Raw genomic sequence first — 22463 nt, forward strand, 5'->3', positions numbered from 1 at the left:
AAAAATTAGCCAGGCGTGGTGGTGTGCACCTGTGGTCCCAGCTACTCAGGAGGCTGAGATGAAAGGATCACTGAGCCAGGGCTGCTTGAGCCGAGGAAGTCAAGGCAAGGACGCAGTGGGCCATAACCATGCCTCCACACTCCAGCCTGGGTGACAAAGGGAAACTGTCTCAATATAAAAAAAAAAAAAAAAGGAGACTATCTGAGGTAAGAACTGAGTAGATGAGGGATGGAGTACAAAGGAAACCTTTTATTATGTATATCTTAAAACCATATGGATATACTATGCAGTTGAGAAAAATGAACTAAGGAGAGGTAAAAATAAGAAAACAAACAAAAAAAAACTATTTTGGGAGATGAACGTGGGAGGATTGCTAGAGCTCAGGAGTCGCCCATCAGCCTGCACAACATGGCAAAACGCCATCTCTACAAAAAAATTTTAAAAATTAACTGGGTATGGTGGTGCATGCCTGTAATCGCAGCTACTCAGGAGGCTCAGATGGGAGAATCATTGAGCCAGGGAGGTGGACATTACAGTGAGCCAAGATTGTGCCATTGCACTCCAGTCTGGGTGACAGAGGCAGATCCTGTCTCGGAAAAAAAAAAAAATCAAACTTCAATTATCTATAAATTTGAAAGTATACAAGGAAGATCTTATATGAAACAGGCCTCAAATACAACAGCCAAGGGGTGGAAGCAACCATTCCATCTGACAGATGAATGGATAAATAAAATGTGGTACATAGAGACAATGGAGTATTATTCATTCTTAAAAAGGAAGGAAATCCTGTCACATACTACAACAGGATGAACTAGCTGGCTAAGTAAAGTAAGTTAGTCACAAAAAGATAAATACTGTACGATTCTACTTATATGAGGTACTTAGATTAGTCAAATTCAGAGACAGAATGTAGAATGGTGGTTCCAGGGGCTTGGGGAAGAAGAAAATGGGTGGTTAATCATGAATACAGAGTTAGATTTGAAAATGAAAAAGTCCCAGAGATCTGTTGAACAACAGGGTGAATGTACTTAACACTAATTAAACCGTACACCTAAAAATGGTAAGATGGGCCAGGCACGGTGGCTCAGGCCTGGAATCCGAGCACTTTGGGAGGCCGAGGTGGGCGGATCACCTTAGATCAGGGATTCGAGACCAGCCTGGACAACATGGTGAAACCCCGTCTCTACAAAAGTACAAAAATTAGCTGGGCATGATGGCGGATGCCTGTAATCCCAGCTACTCGGGAAGCTAAGACAGAAGAATCACTTGAACCTGGGAGGCGAAGGTTGCAGTGAGCCAAGATCGCACTACTGCACTCCAGCCTGAGTGACAAGAGGAAACGCTGTCTGAGGTGGCACCACTGCACTCCAGCCTGGGCGACAGAGCAAGACTTTGTCTCAAAAAAAAAAAAAAAGAAAGAAAGAAAAAAGAAAAGAAAAAAATGGTAAGATATGCATTTTATGTGTTCTTTTAAATCACGATTTTATTTTTTTAAAAAAATGGAATACATCTGCAGAATGTGCAATTTTGTTACACAGGTATACATGTGCCATGGCAGTTTGCAGCACCTATTGACCCCTCGGTTAAGTTCCCTCCCCTCACTCCTAAACCCCTAAAGGCCATGGTATATGTTGTTCCCCTCTCTGTGTCCACGTGTTCTCAATATTAAACCACAATTTTTATTTTTTTTTTAATTTTTTATTTTTTTTGAGACAGAGTCTTGCTCTGTCGCCCAGGCTGGAGTACAATGGTGTAATCTCTGCTCACTGCAACCTCCACCTCCTAGGTTCAAGTAATTCTCCTGCCTCAGTCTCCCAAGTAGCTGGAAATACAGGCGCACACCACCACGCCCAGCTAATTTTTGTATTTTTAGTAGAAATGGGGTGTCGCCATGTTGGTCAGGCTGGTCTCAAACTCCTGACCTCAGGTGATCCACCCGCCTCGGCCTCCCAGGTGGTTGGGATTACAGGCGTGAGCCACCGCGCCCGGCCCACAATTTTTTAAAGAGAGAGAAATGCCCCAAATCAATCAGTAGCAAACACAATTAACTCACAGTTCCATCCTTATTACTTCTAACAAAAGATACTAGGACAATACTTTTGTCCCTTCCTTGGTATTTGTCTACTGTATTAACTTCGACCATTCCAATAGAAGAATGTGCCAATAAATCATTGATGATCTTTAACTGCTGCCTGTACGGTGCAATAATACCAATATCAGAGGGATTGCATCCAGCCTAAATAGAAAAAGACACAATTTAAAAGAAAGAAATCCTGATTAAGTTAAACTTTTCTGAATTTAATAATTAAATGCTTACATTATGTGCCCAACTGATGTTTATAACACACTTTCCTATCTCCAAGACTGAATATAATTACTGAATTTGCTCTAAATTTGTCCATATTTCCCATGATGAAATAATTCCTTAGACATTGCTCCCTTAATTTTGAGAGTTTCATGGCAATGTAACGGATTATATGCCACTAAAACAGTGCTCACACACACACACACACACACACACACACACACACACACACACACAGTACAAAGAAACACATTTCACCTTCTGCTGTTTATTTCACAGAAAAGTTTCCAATCCCAATCACTGCGTCACAGTATTGTCTCAATTAGAATTAGTTGACATTACAAAAAGTTATTATCGTAAAAGAAAACTCCAAATGTCATTATAAAATATTACATGTCTTAGATACATTTTCTCAAAATAAAAACAATGGGGCTTCAATCCCCTTATCTTTTTTTTTTTTTTTTTTTTTTTGTTGTTGAGACGGAGTCTTGCTCTGTCGCCCAGGCTGGAGTGCAGTGGCCGGATCTCAGCTCACTGCAAGCTCCGCCTCCCGGGTTTACGCCATTCTCCTGCCTCAGCCTCCCAAGTAGCTGGGACTACAGGCGCCCGCCACCTCGCCCGGCTAGTTTTTTGTATTTTTAGTAGAGACGGGGTTTCACCGTGATAGCCAGGATGGTCTCGATCTCCTGACCTCGTGATCCGCCCGTCTCGGCCTCCCAAAGTGCTGGGATTACAGGCTTGAGCCACCGCGCCCGGCCCAATCCCCTTATCTTAATAAATGAGAGTTAATGTCAGATCAGAAGTTTCTTACAGTCTAATATTCTATTAATCTGTACCTTAACATTTGTTATCCTTGAAAATTCTAAATTACCTTAATAAAAATGGAGGTTAGGAAAACTATGACTTTGGCTTCTGTTATATTGCTCACACCACCTTTTTCAACTTGTTCTGGTGCAGGAACCTAAGTAGAAAAATATACAGCCTGCTGATGATACAATCTCTAAAGTAAAGAGTACTATAAGAAAGCAAGTGGCCATAAAGACTGTACTACTGATTTGGAGATGAAAAATATCTTTGTCTAAAAGATGAAGGTAAAAGAATCAACAAAAACGAATTATATTAATATTAGTCACTTTCAGAAAGCTACGCAGAAGCCATCTATCTTTTTTTTTTTTTTTTTTTTTTTTTGAGACGGAGTCTCGCTCTGTCGCCCAGGCTGGAGTGCAGTGGAGGCCATCTATCTTAAACATGCTATGACTGAGGCTAAAATACCTATGAAAGCTGATCACACACTGAACTTCACATACTTTACTTTGTTATCCCCCATTTTACAGGAATCAAAGGCAGAAAAGAATAAGTAACTTTCCCAAGGCCTCACAATAAACTGGCACTAGTATTTGAACTTAGGGTGGCTGGGCACGGTGGCTCATGCCTGTAATCCCAGCACTTTGGGAGACCGAGGCAGGCGGATCACAAGGTCAGGAGTTCGAGACCAGCCTGGCCAACATGGTGAAACCCCATCTCTACTAAAAATACAAAGATTAGCTGGGTGTGGTGGCACATGCCTGTAATCCCAGCTACTCGGGAGGTTAAGGAAGGAAAATCGCTTGAATCTCGGAGTCGGAGGTTGGGAGTCCAGCCTGGGAGTCAGAGTGAGACTCTGTCTCAGAAACAAACAAACAAACTTAGATCTGGGTCTCATATCTATGCTCTTTCCATTTTCTTGTCCCCTTTTACACAAATAACGGAGCACATAAAACTGCTGCCACACCTGATACATCTCTTCAAAGACTACTTTCCTCCTACATCATCCCTAAGCAAACCTGATTATTTTTAATACAACTTACTTGGAATCCCGATGGTAAAAAAGAGAAAACAAGTAGCAAAAATAAAGATTCTGAGCGATCGCTGGTGAAGGAAATACATGCAACTTACAATTAGTAAGCTAGAATCAAACGGTTTATGAAAGCAGTCATTTGTGGCCGGGCACGGTGGCTCACGCCTGTAATCCCAGCACTTTGGGAGGCTGAGGCAGGCAGATCACAAGGTCAGGAGATCGAGACCATCTGGCTAACAAGGTGAAACCCTGTCTCTACCAAAAATACAAAAAATTAGCCAGGCGAGGTGGCGGGCGCCTGTAGTCCCAGCTACTTGGGAGGCTGAGGCAGGAGGATGGCGTAAACCCGGGAGGCGGAGCTTGCAGTGAGCCAAGATCGCGGCAGCCTGGGCAACAGAGCAAGACTCTGTCTCAAAAAAAAAAAAAAAAGAAAGCAGTCATTTGTGAAATGAGTCTATCTGAATCAGTTTTCCAAAGTCTGCCTGCGCCTAGGTGTTAAGATAAAATAAAATTCTTCAACCTGAGTTGCTAAGGGATGAGATGAAAATTCCATCACAGACATGTAGTAGAGCCCTATTTTCAACAACCAGCTTTGAGAAATGTAGACAAGGGCATTAAAAACACACACACACACACACACACACACACACACACACACACACAAATCAAGCTGGCTCCATCCATCCATCTTTTTTATTTTTTTATTTTTATTTTTTTGAGATGGAGTCTCGCTCTGTCGCCCAGGCTGAAGGGCAGTAGCGTGATCTCGGCTCACTGCAACCTCCGCCTCCTGGGTTCAAGTGATTCTCCTGCCTCAGCATCCTGAGTAGTTGGGATTACAGGTGTGCGCCACCAGACCCAGCTATTTTTGTATTTTTAGTAGAGACGAGGTTTCACCATGTTGGTCAGGCTGGTCTCAAACTCTTGAACTCAGGTGATCTGCCTGCCTCGGCCTCCAAAGTGCTGGGATTACAGGCATGAGCCACCCAATCTGTCCATCCATCTTTTTTTTTTTTTTTTTTTTGAGACAGTTTCACTCTTGTTGCCCAGGCCAGAGTGCAATGGCGCAATCTCAGCTCTCTGCAACCTCCACCTCCTGGGTTCAAGCAATTCTCCTGTATCATCCTCCCAAATAGCTGGGATTACAGGCATGTGCCACCACACTCGGCTAATTTCAGTAGAGACGGGGTTTCCCCACGTTGGTCAGGCTGGTCTCAAACTCCTGAACTCAGGTGATCTGCCTGCCTCGGCCTCCCAAAGTGCTGGGATTATAGGCATGAGTCACCGAGCCCAGCCGCCAGTCATCCATCTTAACAACAGGAAACAATGATTTTAGAGTAATATGCTCATATAATTGGTTGCTGTATTCTTATTTTATTTTCTTGAGACAGGGTCTTGCTCTGTTGTCCAAGCTGGATTGCAGTGGCGCAATCATAGCTCACGGCAGCTTCAACCACTGGAATTCAGTGATCCTCCTGCTGCAGCCTCCTAAGTAGCTAGGACTGCAGGTGTACACTGCCATACCAGATAATTTTTTTTTTTAAGTTTGGAGACAGGGTCTCGCTCTGTTGCCCAGGCTAGAGTACAGCGGGGTGATCTTGGCTCACTGCAACCTCTGTCTCCCAGGTTCAAGCAATTCTCCGACCTCAAGCCTCCTGAGTAGCTGGGACTACAGGCAAGCACCATACCTGGATAATTTTTTAATATTTTTAGTAGAGATGGGGTTTCACCATGTTGGTCAGGCTGGTCTCGAACTCCTGAACTCAAATCATCCGCCTGCCTCAGCCTCCCAAAGTGCTGGGATTACAGGCATGAGCCACCATGCCCAGGCACATCTAGATAATTTTATAAAGAAATTTTTTTTTTTTTTTTTAGGAAGAGGGTCTCACTATGTTGCCCAGGCTGGCCCTGAACTCCTGGCCTCAAGTGATCCTCCTGCCTCAGCCTCCCAAAGTGCCAGGATTATAGGCATGAGCCACCAAGCCCAGATGGTTACTATATTTTTATTTGAACTTATGTAAAGACTTCCAACTCAATGCTGAGAAACACTACATAAAGCAAAATGTACAAATATAGGGTAAAAACTTAATTCTTAGTTCCCAGAAATAAGAATCAAGTCATTTAAAGTCCTTGTGAAAGGCCAGGCGCCATGGCTCACGTCTGTAATCCCAGCACTTGGGGAAGTGGAAGAGGGCGTATCACTGGAGGCCAGGAATTTGACACCAGCCTGGCCAACATGGTGAAACCCAGTCTCTAATAAAAATATAAAAAATTAGCTGGGTGTGGTCGTGTTTGCCTGTAATCCTAGCTGCTTGGGAGGCTGAGGCAGAATTGCTTCAACCTGGGAGGTGGACGTTGCAGTGAGCTGAGATTGCACCACTATACTCCAGCCTGGGCAACAGAGCAAGACTCTGTCTCAAAAAAAAAAAAGTCCTTATGCAGATTTCTGTTTAATGATTGGTTTGTAAAAAGGTCTTCATGTGCATTTGTGGGGGAGGGAGGTTATGAGAAACCTCTGTACCTTCCACATAATTTTGCTATGAACCTAAAACTGATCCAAAAAAAAAATAAAACTTTTTTTTTTTTTTTGAGACGGAGATTCACTCTGTCGCCCAGGCTGGAGTGCAGTGGTGCGATCTCGGCTCACCACAACCTCCACCTCCCAGGTTCAAGCAATTCTCCTGCCTCTGCCTCCCAAGTAGCTGGGACTACAGGCGCCCCACACCCAGCCAAGTTTTGTATTTTTAGTAGAAATGGGGTTTCGCCATGTTGGTCAGACTGGTCTCGAACTCCTGACCCCAGGTGATCCACCCGCCTCAGCCTCCCAAAGTGCTGGGATTACAGGCATGAGCCACTGTGCCTGGCCTTAAAGTCTATTTTTTAAAAAGTCTTTAAAAGGACATCAATTTATTATACTCTCTGTCCATTTGTAAACCCAGCCCTTTGATAGTATCAGTGCCAATTCCTTTTCTAGGAAATAGAATTATACCCTTGAGTTCACTTTGTGGCTTTCCTTCTTCAAAAGTCAATTTTGACATCTACTGACCTCCAGAATAAACCTCCCCCAAAAAATATTCAGCCTATAGAAAGAAAGACTATTTTGGGCCAGGCGCATTGGCTCACACCTATAATCCCAGCACTCTGGGAGGCCGAAGCAGGTGGATCATTTGAAACCAGGAGTTCAAGACCAGCCTGGCCAACATGATGAAACCCTATCTCTACTAAAAATACAAAAGTAGCCAGGTGTGGTGGTGGGTGCCTGTAATCCCAGCTACCTGGGTGGCTGAGGCAGGAGAATCGCTTGAATCCAGGAGGAGGAAGTTGCAGTGAGCCGAGACCATGCCACTTGAGCAACAGAGCAAGACTGTATCTCAAAAAAAGAAAAAGAAAAAGAAAGGAAAAAGAAAGAAAAGACTATTTTGGGTTGAAGTGTGAGAAGTACATTAGTTTTGCCTTTTTTTCCTCCCCGAGATGGAGTCTCACTCTGTCACCCAGGCTGGAGTGCACTGGCACAATCTCGGCTCACTGCAACCTCTGCCTCCCAGGTTGAAGCAATTCTCATACCTCAGCCTCCTGAGTAGCTGGGATTACAGGCGCCTGCCACCATGTCCAGCTAATTTTTGTATTTTTAGTGGAGACAGAGTTTCACCATGTTGGCCAGGCTGGTCTTGAACTCCTGACCTTGTGATCCGCCCACCTTGGCCTCCCAAAGTGCTGGGATTACACGTGTGAGCCACCGTGCCCGACCTAGTTTTGCCTTTTAACTGATAAGCTCTAATCAGGGCATATGCTAATGCAAACAGAAATTTAAATAATAAGACAAAATGAGAAAAACTAAAGAGAAAAAAAATTTTTTTTACCTTGTCTGTATTAAGAAAACAAACAGGATTGTTGGGTTCAAATACTCCCATCAGCCAAGGATTATCAGAATAGTCAGCATAAAATTCCAGGTCCAGCTTCACATCTTTAAAGTGAGGTAGGTTTATCACTGCATTGGCCACTTTGTCTGATCCACACTCCAGCTTGCCCTCATAGGTCAGTTTATTACTTAAGGACATAATTTTACTAAGGGAATTACAGAAGATAATGTTAGTTTCAGCAGATGGAAACGAATATGAAAACCACTCCCAGCTAACAGTTACAAATACCTGTTCATTCTGTACTGCACGGTTAACTGTACAACAGCATTCTTACTCCGCTCCAGCCTCTTGAATAAGCTTTCACTCATGCCCAGAGCTCTGTCAACAAATCAGATTCAGGTTTATCAGTGTACTAAATATGTTCCTTGAAAAGAATCTGGTTCAAAATTAACACTTAAATGTCTGCCTACCTTGCTTCACGGTTTAGCACCAGGGGAGGAAGCTGCTGATGGTCCCCCACTAACACAAATCTCCGTGAGAAAAAAAGGGGGCCCAGACAAATTGGTTGGCTGATTTGAGAGGCTTCATCCACAATACAAAAATCAAAAATTTTACGGGAAAATATTGGATGGTTTATTCCCATACATGTTGTTGCAACTATAAGCTAAAAACAAGGAAAACAGATCAGTTATTTAATATGTAAAAGAAATGTAGTTTTGTTTCTCTCATTTTTGAAATGAAAAGATCAAAAGGTTTTTGTTCTATGGCATCAGGAATTCTTCGATATTATTTAATTCCAATGCTCACATTCGGATATTTCCCTGTGGAAATCTGGAACATTCAAGAGGCAGTAAGTTAGGTTGTTTTTTTTTTCTTAATGTCAACCAGGACTTTGCTTCTGGGAAAATGGAGTACTTTGCCTTATTCTTTCCACAAACACAACTAAAATCCTTATGCATTATGTATATAAAACAAACAAAAGAAGACTCTGAAAGGTGGACAGAAGGCAGACCAGCTAGGGAGCTTAGGACCAAAGAAACAACATAGTAGTTGATTCCCTGGGCTTTCTTTTTGCCTCATAGACCCCAGATTTGGAACTGAGAGAGCCACAACCCAGAAACACCAGTGGGTGCTGACTAAAAACAGCTGCAACCAAAGTCTGCTCTCTTTAGCTGAAGGAACAGGAAAGGGAAAGCCTAGCTAGACAGAAAATTTTCACACAATAACCACTCTAGCCAAATATCGCAGGAAAAAAAGTACAGCCCCACAACCACAGACACCATCAAACACTGAGGAGGGTAGATCTCTGCCCTTCTCAAGGCTGTAACAAGGTGCCCCACACCCCACCAGGCTGGTGTCGGAGAAAGCCAAGTAGAGTCAGGTCTTTCATCCCTGATGACTGGTAACTGGTACCAACCCCACATGTTAGTAGAGACCACATCAGAAGCCTAGACTTCCACTCCTACCAAGCAGACCCAGTGGTAATGAGGAACCTCCCATTTTGGTCAAAGAGGGCTAAGTGGGGAACCCAGACTCTGATTCCCACCTGGCAGTAATGAAATGGTACCCCCCTTCCCCCACCACGGCAGTGTGAGAGGAAGCCAGCTAAAACAGAAGTTTTCAGTAACAGTAAAATATGCTCATGTTTCAATAAAAAAATCAATCATTATAAGACGAACCACGAAAATCTCAAACTCAATGAAAAAAGATGACAATCTATAAATGCCAACACCAGAATGACAGAGATGTCAGAACTATCTGACCAAGATTTTAAAGTAGGCATGGTAACAACATTTTAATGAGTGATTATGAACACGCTTGAATATGAATCAAAAAACAAAGTCTCGCTCAATAAGTAGAAGATAAAAGGAGCCAAATGGAAATTTTAGAACTAAAAATATGATAACTGGGCCAGGCGCAGTGGCTCACGCCTGTAATCCCAACACTTTGGGAGACCAAGGTGGGCAGATTGCTGGAGCTCAGGAGTTTGAGACCAACCCGAGCAACACGGTGAAAACCTGTCTCTACAAAAAAATACTAAAATAAGCTGAGCATGGTGGCATACATCTACAGTCCCACCTACTTGGAGGGCTGAGGCAGGAGGATTACTTGAGCCAAGGAGGTTGAGGCTGCAGTGAGCCATGATCATGCCACTGCACTCCAGCCTGGGTGACAAAGTGAGTCACTGTCTCAAAACAAAACAAAACAAAACAAAACAGGCCTGAGGCCGCTGGTAGCCAGAGGGTCACCATGAAGTTCAATCCCTTCATGACCTTGGACCGCAGCAAAAACCACAAACGTCACTTCAATGCCTCCTTGCACGTGCACAGGAAGATCATGTCATCCCGCTCTCTAAGGAGCTGTGGCAGAAGTACAATGTCCACTCCATGTCCATCCGCAAGGATGACGAGGTCCAGGTAGTTCAAGGACACTACAAAGGTCAGCAAATTGGCAAGCTGGTCCAGGTGTACAGAAAGAAATATGTCATCTACATCAAGCAGGTGCAGCACGAGTAGGCCAACAGCACAATCGCCCATGTGGGTACTCATCCGAGCAAGGTGGTTGTATTTTGTATTTAATAAAAATACAAAAAATTAACCAGGCATGGTAGTGCACGCCTGTAGTCCCAGCTACTTGGGAAGCTGAGGCATGAGAATCATTTGAACCTGGGAGGCAGAGGTTACAGCGAGCCAAGATCGGGCCATTGCACTCCAGCCTGGGTGACAGAGGAAGATTCTGTCTCAAAAAAGAAAACCTTCAGCATCTGGGGCCAGACAGAGTTCTTAGACTTGAGACCAAAAGTATAATCTATAAAAGGAAAAAATTTATATTCCGGACCTCCTCAAAAAACCTTCTGCGGCCAGGCACAGTGGCACACGCCTGTAATCCCAGCACTTTGGGAGGCTGAGGCAGGAGGATCACCTGAGGTCAGGAGCTTGAGACAAGCCTGGCCAACACAGCGAAACCTCATCTCTACTAAAAATACAAAAATTAACCAGGCATGGTGGCTCATGCCTGTAGTCCCAGCTACTTGAAAGGCTGAGGCAGGAGAATTGCTTAAACCTGGGAGGCAGAGGTTGCAGTGAGTGGAGATCACACCACTGCACTCCAGCCTGGGTGACACAGTAAGAGTCTGTCTCAAAAAATAAATAAATAAATAAAACCACCTTTTGCTCTGCATAAGACCCTATGAGGAGGATAAAAAGCAAGTGATAGAGTGAGAGAAAATACCTACAAACCACATATCCATTAAAGGGCTAGTACTAGAATATACATCTTAAAAATTCTCAAAACTCAACACTACAAAGCATATAATCCAAAATGGGCAAAAACATGAAGAGGAGATACAGATGACAAATAAGCACATGAAAACCTCATTATGGGCCGGGTGCAGTGGCTTAAGCCTATAATCCCAGCACTTTGGGAGCCTGAGGAGGGTGGATCATCTGAGGTCAGGAGTTCAAGACCAGCCTGGCCAACATGGTAAAACCCTGTCTCTACTAAAAAAAAAAAAAAGTGGCACATGCCTGTAATCCCAGCCACTTGAGAGGCTGAGGCAGAAGAATCACTTGAACCTGGGAGGCAGAGGTTGCAGTGAGCCAAGATCATGCCACTGCCCTCCAGCCTGGGCAGTAACAGGGAAACTCCGTCTCAAAAACAAAACAAAAAAAAAAAACACCACATTACGGCTGGATACACTGGCTCACACCTGTAATCCCAACACTTTGGGAGGCAGACAGAGGTAGGAGGATCACTTGAGCCCAGGAGTTCAAGATCAGCCTCGACAACATAAAAAAATTTAAAATATTTAGGCAGGCGTGGTGGTACATGCCTGTATAGTTCCAGCTACTCAGGAGGCTGAGGCAGAAAGATCACTTGAGCCCAATAAGTCAGGGCTGCAGTGAGCCGTAGTCTCACCAGTGCACTCCAGCCTGGGCAACAGGGCAAGACCTAGTCTCAAACATACACACACACACACACACACACACATTCACACACACACATTTTAACTACCGGGTAAATGCAAATTAAAATCTCCAAACACCTACCAAAATGGCTAAAATTAAAAATAGTATCAGTTGGGCATGGTGGCTCACGCCTCTAATCCCAGCACTTTCGGAGGTCAAAGCAGGTGGATCATGAGGTCGGGAGTTCAAGACCAGCCTGGCCAACATGGTGAAACCCCATCTCTACTAAAAATACAACAAAATTAGCCAGGCATGGTGGCACATGCCTGTAATCCTAGCTACTCAGGAGGCTGAGGCAGAATTGCTTGAACCCCAGAGGCGAAGGTTGCAGTGACCTCAGATTGCACCACTGCACTCCAGCCTGGGTGCCAGAGAGAGACTCCATCTCAGAAAAAAATTTTTAAAAAATAGTATCGCCACCAAATGCTGAGGAGATCACTCATATATGTAAAATGTTCCTACTTAGAAAAACAGTTTAGCAGATTAAAAAAAAAAATGAACACGCAACTACCAATCAATTCAGAAATTGTACTACTGGGACTTTATCCCAGGGAAATGAAGACTTATGTTACACAAAAACCTGTAACATGAGTGTTTACAGCAGCTTTATTCATAATATCCGAAAACTGGAAACAATCCAGATTTTCAGAGGGTGAATGGTTAAACACAAGGCAGTACATCCATATTTTAGAAAAATACTTGGCAACAAAAAGGAACAAACTATTAATAGATACAACTATCTAGGGGAAGCTCCAGAGAATCAGGCTGAGTGAAAAACACCAATCCCAAAAGGCTACTGCATTTAGGTAACATTCTCCAACGACCAAATTATCAAAATGGAGATCAGAGACTCAGAGTTATGGCTGTCAGAGGTTAAAGAGGGGCAAGACAGGACAGAAGTGGATACAACTATAAAAGTGCAACATGAGGAATCTTGTGATAATAGAATAGGGACTGTATCAATGTCAACATCCTGGGTGTGACATTGTACTATAGATTTGCAAGATGTCACCACTGGATAAAGGGGACAAAGGCTCTCTCTAGTATTTCTTACAACTGCATGTGAATCTACAATTACCTTAAAATAAAATGTTTAATTTAATAAAAATGTTAACCTGATATACATCTTAGCCAGTTCTAAATTTATCAATAACAGGAACAGATATTAGACAAAAATATGCTAGCATTAGACAAAGGAGGTAAAGGCAAAGGAACTATCTATTAAATCTAATTCTTGGGAAATTTTTTAAAGACAAAAATATCAGTTAAACCAGGCACTATAGCCGCACCCATAATCCCAGCTACCTGATGGAAGGTTCGCTTAAAAGAAAAAACATGGCCGGGCGCGGTGGCTCAAGCCTGTAATCCCAGCACTTTGGGAGGCCGAGACAGGCGGATCACGAGGTCAGGAGATCGAGACCATCCTGGCTAATACGGTGAAACCCTGTCTCTAATAGAAAATACAAAAAACTAGCCGGGCGACGAGGCGGGCGCCTGTAGTCCCAGCTACTCGGGAGGCTGAGGCAGGAGAATGGCGTGAACCCGGGAGGTGGAGCTTGCAGTGAGCTGAGATCCAGCCACTGCACTCCAGCCTGGGCGGCAGAGCAAGACTCCGTCTCAAAAAAAAAAAAAAGAAAAAAAAGAAAAAACAAAAAAAAAGCCGGGCGTGGTAGTTCACGCCTATAATCCCAGCGCTTTGGGAGGCGGAGGCAGGAGGGTAACCTGAGGCCGAGAGTGCGAGATCAGCCTGACCAACATGGAGAAACCCCATCTCTATTAAAAATACAAAATTAGCCTGGTGTGGTCACGCATGCCTGTAAATCCCAGCTACTTGGAAGGCTGAAGCAGGAGAATTACTTGAACCCAGGAGGCGGAGGCTGCGGTGAGCTGAGATGGCGCCATTGCACTCCAGCCTGGGCAACAAGAGCGAAACTCCATCTAAAAAAAAAAAAAACTAGCCGGGCGTGGTGGCGGGCACCTGTAGTCCCAGCTACTCAGGAGGCTGAAGCAGGAGAATGGCGTGAACCCGGGAGGCAAACCTTGCAGTGAGCCGAGATTGCGCTGGTGCACTCCAGCCTGGACGACAGAGCAAGACTCTGTCTCAAAAAAAAAAAGTCAGTTAAGAACTCCCAGTATAAATAAACATTAAATAACAAAATAAAATAAAAATTAGGTTCTATGTAAAAGCCTAGAGACAGTCATCACAAGACTATTAAGTACCATTGCTTCTAATTCAAACTTGCTAAGAACCCTGATTTTTTTTTTTTTTTTTTTTGAGCTGGAGTCTCGCATTGTCGCCTGGGCTGGAGTGCAGTGGCGCGATCTTGGCTCACTTCAACCTCTGCCTCCCAGGTTCAAGCGATTCTCCTTGCCTCAGCCTCCCAAATAGCTGGAATTACAGGCGCCCGCCACCACACTCGGGTAATTTTTTTTTGTATTTTTAGTACAGACAGTGTTCACTATGTTGGCCAGGCTGCTCTCAACTCTTGACCTTGTGATCCGCCCACCTCGGACTCCCAAAGTGCTGGGATTACAAGCGTGAGTCACCATGCCTGGCTGAAATCTTGATAATTACCAGTTTTCTAGGATATTTGAAACTAGAAGAGAGCCCTAAATAATAAACCGAAAATCTTATTTCAGTTCAGAAGGAAACAGCAAACTATAAGGTAATAAACTGGTCGTATAGTACATATAAATCAATCATGTGCAAATTCAGTCAATGTGACTAAAATCACCAAAGTTTCTCCCCTCATTCTGGCTGTGGACATTAACTGTTAGTATTATTATACAATAATTGTGCTTACTTGACTATTGTAGAGTTCTTCTAGAAGAGCTAAGGATTTAATGGACTTTGATCTGCAAATTTCTTGCTCTGTAAATTGCTGGATAGCTGGATGAACCTTCTGAGTCTGACCCAAACGCAAAAATCCTATTTTAAACTTGGCTAACTTCAAAAGAATATTGTCAACAGCAGAGTGTGTATAGCTGGTCAACAAAACGCTAAAACCACAGGCGTAGAGAATTCTTACCTAATAATGGGTAAGAGAAAAAAGAAAAAACAGCCTTACTTTTAATTCCAGATAATTTTTAACATGTTTATAAATTTAACAAGAACCATATCTAAGAGCTGATTTAAAAAAAAATTATGAAGCCAAAACATTTTACAAAAATTACATGACAATATTATACGTTATTAATAATACATCAATAATACGTCATAGGCCAGGCATGGTGGCTCACGCTCATAATCCCAGCACTTTGGGAGGCTGAGGCAAGTGGATCACTTGAACCCAAAAATTCAAGACTAGCCTGGGCAACAAAGTTAGATCCCATCTCTTTTTTAAAAATTCTTTTTTTAATTAGCCAGGTGAGGTGGTGCACCCCTGTGGTCCCAACTACTTGGGAGGCTCGGGAACGAGGACTGTTTCAGCCCAGGAGGTTGAGGCTGCATGAACTGTGATCATGCCTCTGCATTCCAACCTGGTCTCAAATACCAACCCTCCTGACTCAGACTCCCAAAGTGCTGGGATTATAGGCATGATCCACCTCACCTGGCCCACATAACAAGATTCCGTCTCAAAAAAAAAAAAAAAAAGAAAGAAATTTACTGATATGGAAAAAAAATCCAAGAAAAATCTCTAACTTTTTTTTTTTTTCTTTAGGACAGAGCTTTGCTCTTGTTGCCCAGGTTGGAGTACAATGGCATGATCTCGGCTCACTGCAATCTCCGCCCCTGGATTCAAGTGATTCTCCTGCCTCAGCCTCCCAAGTAAAGCCAGGACTATAGGCGCCCGCCACTACGTCCGGCTAATTTTTGTATTTTTAGTAGAGATGGGGTTTCACCGTGTTGGCCAGGCTAGTCTCGAACTCCCGACCTCAAGTGATCTGCCTGCCTCAGCCTCTGAAAGCGCTGGGATTACAGGCGTGAACCACCACGCCCAGCCTCTAACATCATCTTTAAAGGGAAAGGAAAACATACAGTGATATATATCACATACCACTAACGGAAAGAGATCTTAGAAAATTCTAAATGCAAGAAATCTACAACATGATTACAACTGTTTGTGATTCAGCTTTACTACTTCTCATGTCATTCTAAAAAGTTCATTTGAAACAATGACAGTCTGAATTAAAATTCAGCCCTTTTGATATTAAACATTACATCCTCTGAACTGAGGAGAAGCTGATACAAATATTTCGTTTCTAAGCAGAAGAATAATAACCTTACAAGAGTACATATCGTAGTTGTTTTTCCTGTCCCAGGCATTCCCACGACGAGTGTGTAGTCTTTTGAAAGAAGTACCTTTTTCATCGCTTGCCTCTGAGGCTTATTCAAACCTACATTTAAATTCAAAAATAACGGGAAAAAGAGTGTTGAATTTCAAAGGAAAAGTTAATTATTTTACCAGAAAAGCAGTCTCTATTCAAGTCTATTCTTCAATACAAAACCATTTCCAAAGAGTCTTGGTCTAAACATTGTAATTGCAAGTCTAATCAAGATATTAGACCACAGTATAAATCAAATAGAAACAAGAAAAATTAATCAAAGCAGACACGGTGATTTTAGCATACCCTTTAGAATGCAGGCAACTGTATCCTTTGCATCATGTGGAAGAACAGAACTAAGGTAGGATATAAACTGAGGTTCACGAAAGTCAATAATTAAATCTCGAAGTTTTTTGCTGAAAAGTGAAAAAGCACTTTTAGTAATATTCCTTAGAAAAGTAGAGTGAAATTCAAATTTGCTCATTGTTACAAACCTGACAAACGTGTTTTCCATCAATTTAGAAAGATTTCCTAATGGGGTCTCTATATCACAATTTTTTTCTTCCTGGTCTAATCTGAACAAAATTGATTCTGGAAGGACCGACAAGTTTCTAAAACAACAAAACAAATATACATGAATGTTTTCTGTTTCACATAGTCTGTATTAGAAATATGCTGCTATCTGCTAAAATAATAAATGGGCCAGAATAGCTATTAAAATAGCTACCAGTCCTCAGTCACACTTGCCAATCAAGGACAGCATGAGGCCCTGGATTGGTGAGAAAAGGCAGAGGGAAGGGGAAGGTACAAGGCACCAGGGTCAAAGCAATTAATAATTGGGAATCTGCAACATTTGATGAAAATTCACTTACCCTTGCAAACATGGGTTCACCATCCCCAGAGGGATCCTGAATGCATGGCTCTTCCCTCCTCTAACCTGGAGTGCAGGCTTCTTTTTGCCACCTTCTCCCGCTCTTCTATCTGTCCCTTAATCCCTGGTATTCCCTAGAATCCCTTCCCTGGTTCATTGTACTACTTTCTCATTGTTTTCCCCAGGGTCCCAGGCCCTCACATACCTCCAAATTCCAAATTCCATCTTTAGGCCTGACTTCACACTCCTCTCCCACCTGGTTCCTCACCCAAGCTTTGGGTTTGGATATTTGGTAGATCTCTCCACTTAGCTAAACCCAGGCTATGAAAGCACAGTACATTCAAAGCAGAACTCCTCCTCACCCCTGCTGAACCCGATGCTCCTTCTCTGGTCCTAATCACAATTAATGGTATTTGCATTTGCACTGCTGTCTTGATCCTTCTGTCTCCCTCATTCTCTCCCCAACCCGCATACCCAATCAGCATCCAAACGTCAGCCAATTTTACTTTCTAAATACTTCTCAAAGTCATTCCATTCTCTCTGCCAACACTACCCTGCCTCAGTTGCCTCTAGCCTGGGTCACTGCAACAGCTTCCAGGTTTGCTTTTAGTTTTTCTTCCATTAATTAACTCAATTCTCTACAATGTAGCCAAAGGAAAATGCAAATCCAACGATTATCCACTCTTCTGTTTAAAACCTTTCAATACATCAGAATAAATAAAATCTAATTTTTTTTTTTTTTTTTTTGAGAGAGGGTCTTGCTCTATTGCCTAGGCTAGTGTGCAGTGGCATGATCATGGCTCATTGCAGCCTTGAACTCCTGGGCTCAAGCAATTATCTCACCTCAGTCCCCTGAGTAGCTGGGACTACACATGTATACTACCACACCTGGCTAATTTTTTAATTTTTTAGAGAGATGGGGGTCTCACTATGTGGCCCAGAATGGCAAACTTTTTAACATGGTATATAAGACATTCTATGACCTGATGTCTCTAATAACTCTCTTCCTTATATTTTATATTCCAGAAATAACGTAATCACCTGCATTTTCCTGACTGCTCCATATCACACTACCTCACACCTTTGTGCAACTGGTTTGCCCAGTATAGTATTCTCTTCTCACACTGTTTCACCAGACTAATTTATTAATCCACAGGATGAAGATTCAGAATTAGCTCTTCAAAAAGGCTTCCCTTGGCCAGGGACGGTGGCTCACGCCTGTAATCCCAACGCTTCAGGAAGCTGAGGTGGGAGGATCACTTGAGATCACTGGCCAACATGGTAAAACCCCGTGTCTACTAAAAATATAAAAATTAGTCGGGCATGGTGGCACATGCCTATAATCCTAGCTACTCGGGAGGCTGAGGCAGGAGAATCGCTTGAGCCCAGGAGGCAGAGACTGCAGTGAACTGAGATTGTGCTACTGCACTCCAGCCTGGACAACAGTGAGACTGTCTCCAAAAAAAAAGCCTTCCCTACCTCCTAAAATTGAATTAAATACCTCTCCTCTGTGTTCCTATCAATTTGAACACATATCATATTAGATTGAAAATAAGCTGGGTGTAGTAGCTCACGCCTATAATGCTAGCACTTCAGGAGGCTGAGGCAGAAGGATCATTTGAGCCCATGAGTTCAAGACCAGCCTGGGCAACATCGTGAGACGCCCATCTCTACAAAAAATTGAAAAATTAGCCGGGTATGGTGGCATGCATGTGTGGTCCCAGCTATGCAGGAGGCTGAGGCAGAAGGATTGCTTGATCCCAGGAAGTCCAGGCTGCAGTGAACTGTGACCATGCCACTGTACTCCAGCCTGGGCTGGAGTGAGACCGTGTCTCAAAAAAAAAAAAAGAAAAAAGAAAATATGTATGTCTACACGCAAGACCGTAAATTCCTCAAGGATTTGCAAAGTATTTAATACATGGTAGATGTTAAATAAATACTGCAAAGGATACACAAATCTGAGCAGACAACTGGAATATTGTGGATCACCATCCCATATCATGACATCTAGACAAGGGGTGGTTATAACTCAACTAAGATTACTGATCAGTAGGGAACAAGCCTGGACATTTCCATTATAGTTACTCAGATGTCACTGAGTCCCAATTGCTGACCTCTATCCATTAAGAAATGGTCAGGCATGCCTGTAAGAAATGCTGGAAAACACAATCCAGCTGACTGTGAAAGAAGAGAGAATATGGATTATTAGTGAATTGGATATTGGTCTCTGCCACAATTTTTTTTCTTTAAGACAGGGTCTCACTCTGTCACTCGGGCTACGTGCAGTGCAGAGGTGTGATCTCAGCTCACTGCAGCCTCAATCTCTTTTTTTTTTTTTTTTTTTTGAGATTGAGTCTCGCTCTTGTTGTCCAGGCTGGAGTGCAGCAGTAGCATGATCTTGGCTTACCGAAACCTCTGCTTCCCAGGTTCAAGTGATTCTCCTGCCTCAGCCTCCCAAGTAGCTGGGACTACAGGCACATGCTACCACACCCAGCCAGTTGTTTGTATTTTTAGTAGAAACCGGGTTTCACCATGTTAGCCAGGATGGTCTCAATCTCCTGACCTTGTGATCCGCCCACCTCGGCCTTCCAAAGTGCTGGGATTACAGGCATGAGCCACTATGCCCCGCCTACATATTTTTATTTAAACCAGCCACTTTGTTGTAACTGAAATGGGTATACTTATATCACAACTATAAATGGCAAAAATAAACATTTTTATTTAAAAAAGGAGAGAACAAAATAGTAAGTGCCCAGCATGCAAGGAGAAATAAGCATTATAGCTAACACAGGGTGGCATCTATGCTGTCTGCTATACATGTGGTTGTAAGAATTAGATAAGATTACGTCCACATCATCACTATGGAACATAATGTACTAAACAAAACTTTAGCAGTTTGGTAGTTCCTCAAAATGTTAAATGCAAAATTAGCACATGACCCATGCCTAGGTAACTACAAAGAAAATGAAAGAAATGAAAATATGTCTACCTAAAACTATGCATGTGAATGTTCACAGCAATATTCATCATTACAGCAAAAAAGTGGAAACAACTCAAATGTCCATCAGCTGGTGAATGGATGAACAAAATATGGTATATCTATACAACAGAATATATTCAGCCATAAAAAAAATGAGGGTCTCATATATGCTAAAACATGAATGAACTTTCCATTAGGTTAAGTGAAAGAAGCAAGACACAAAAGGTCACATATTGTATGGTTCCACTTATATGATATATCCAGAATGGATGAATCCATACAGAAACAAAGCCAATTTAGTGGTTGCCAGAGACTTCAGGGAGGAGAGAGTGGGAAGTGACTGCGTAATAGGAATGAGGTTTCCTTTTAGGGTGATAAAAGTGTCTTAGAAATAGACAGAAATGATGGCGACACAATATTGGAAATATACTAAACGCCACTCAATAATACACATTAAAATGGTTAATGATCAATTTTATGTTATATGAATTTTACCTCTATTTTAAAAAAAAGAATGAAATGCTGATACATGTTATAACATGAAGATGAATTTCAAAAACAGTATCCTGTGTAAAAAAAGTCAGTCACCAAAGACCACATATTGCATGATTCCATTTTTATAAAATGTCCAGAATGGGCAAATCTACAGAGACAGAAAGCAGGTTAGTAGTTGCCTTGGGTTGGGGAAATTGGAGGAAAATGAGAAGCGACTACTAAAGGGTATAGGGCTTCTTCCTTGGGGGTTTCTTTTTGGGGTGATGCAAATACTCAAAGTTGATTGTGGTGATGGCTGCACAACGCTGTGAATATAATAAAAACCAGTGAATTGTACATTTTAAATGGATGAACTACACGGATGTGAATTATATATCAATAAAGACATTCTCAAAAAAAAGTAACATTTCATTACCTGTCTAATAAACAAGTTACTGTTGTCGTGTTAATCTCCTTCACATATCCTCTAGACAAAGCAAACAGTGACCTTTCTTCTCCACTTACAATAACTCTGTCACCTGCCAGTAGATTTGTGACTGGTATGGCACCATGTTTACGTTGGAAATTATGTAAATATTGTCCATCACAAATTGTCTTTACATGTTCCGTTCTAATCAGGTGTCCAACGCAACTGCCACTCTTCTCCCTATGAAAAGACCAAAGAGAAAAAACTTCCGTTTATATTACATACATAAGTATTGTGTCTGCATTTTCCAACAACTTACCTGTTCACCTGACTCCCAAAAAGTATTATTGAGGCTGGGTGTGGTGGCTCACGCCTGTAATCCCAACACTTCGGGAGGATGAGGCGGGTGGATTACCTGAGGTCAAAAGTTCAAGACCAGCCTGGCCAACATGGGGAAACCTCATCTCTTCTAAAGTAAAAAATACAAAAAACTAGCCAAGTGTGGTGGTGCTCGCCTGTAATCCCAGCTACTCAGGAGGCTGAGGCAGGAGAATTACTTGAACCTTGGAGGTGGAAGTTGCAGTGAGCCAAGATCGCGCTATTGCTCAACAACCTGGGCAACAAGAGCAAAACTACGTCTCAAAAAAAGAAACAAAAAAATAAAAAAAACTAATATTGAGCCTGTCATTTTTACATTTTCCACAACCTACAGTAAAAATGCTAGAAATGTTAAGTAAACATTCTATTAGTTTCTGGGTTTTTTTGAGACACCCTCCGACCCCTGCCCCGTTCAAGCGATTCTCATGCCTCACTCTCCTGAGTAGCTGGGATTGCAGGCAGACACCACCATGCCAAGCTAATTTTTTATGTTTTTAGTAGAGACAGCATTTCACTATGTTGGCCAGGCTGCTTTTGAACCCCTGGCCTCAAGTGACCCACAAGACTCGGCCTCCCAAGTTGCTGGGATTACAAGCCTGAGGCACCATGCTCAGCCCTCTATTAATTTTTCATGAATTGCTCAACAACAGTCTTGAAAAAAGTGTTAGGGAGCACCCCACCTTTGTTGCCCCCACAGGCTGGGATCTCCAAACACGGTGTTTTATTGGCACTTTGATCCCTGAAGGGTAGATACCCCCACTTCTTGGGCTGATACATATAATACCATTACAGAAAACAAAACATAATAACCTGCTCCCAAATGTAATATAAAAAAAATTATAGCTAGGCACGGTGGCTCATGCCTGTAATCTTGGCACTTTGGGAGGCCGAGGTGGGCAGATCATGTGAGGCTGAGAGTTCAACACCAGCCTGACCAACATGGAGAAGCCCTATCCCTACTAAAAACACAAAATTAGCCAGGCATGGTGGTGGGCACTGTAATCCCAGCTATTCAGGAGGCTGAGGCAGGAGAATCACTTGAACCCGGGAGACGGAAGTTGCGGTGAGCTGAGATCATGCCATTGCACTCCAGCCTG

General features: G+C 42.7%; 1 protein-coding gene across 2 annotated transcripts in view; it reads right to left on the reverse strand.

Moving 5' to 3' along the window:
* DNA2 (DNA replication helicase/nuclease 2) overlaps positions 1-22463 on the reverse strand; it is a 63108-nt gene that overhangs the window by 3030 nt on the left and 37615 nt on the right. For both annotated transcript variants that reach the window (XM_023205074.2, XM_023205075.2), the window contains exons 10-19: positions 20998-21228; positions 16731-16847; positions 16543-16652; positions 16199-16308; positions 14775-14999; positions 8473-8666; positions 8291-8380; positions 8003-8207; positions 3177-3266; positions 2054-2236 (exon numbers count right to left, since the gene is read on the reverse strand). In XM_023205074.2, coding sequence (XP_023060842.1) covers positions 2054-2236; positions 3177-3266; positions 8003-8207; positions 8291-8380; positions 8473-8666; positions 14775-14999; positions 16199-16308; positions 16543-16652; positions 16731-16847; positions 20998-21228 — 1555 coding nt within the window. The remainder of the gene's footprint in view (positions 1-2053; positions 2237-3176; positions 3267-8002; positions 8208-8290; positions 8381-8472; positions 8667-14774; positions 15000-16198; positions 16309-16542; positions 16653-16730; positions 16848-20997; positions 21229-22463) is intronic.

The sequence above is a fragment of the Piliocolobus tephrosceles genome, chromosome 9 (assembly GCF_002776525.5).
Source record: "Piliocolobus tephrosceles isolate RC106 chromosome 9, ASM277652v3, whole genome shotgun sequence".
Taxonomy (NCBI): Eukaryota; Metazoa; Chordata; class Mammalia; order Primates; family Cercopithecidae; genus Piliocolobus; species Piliocolobus tephrosceles.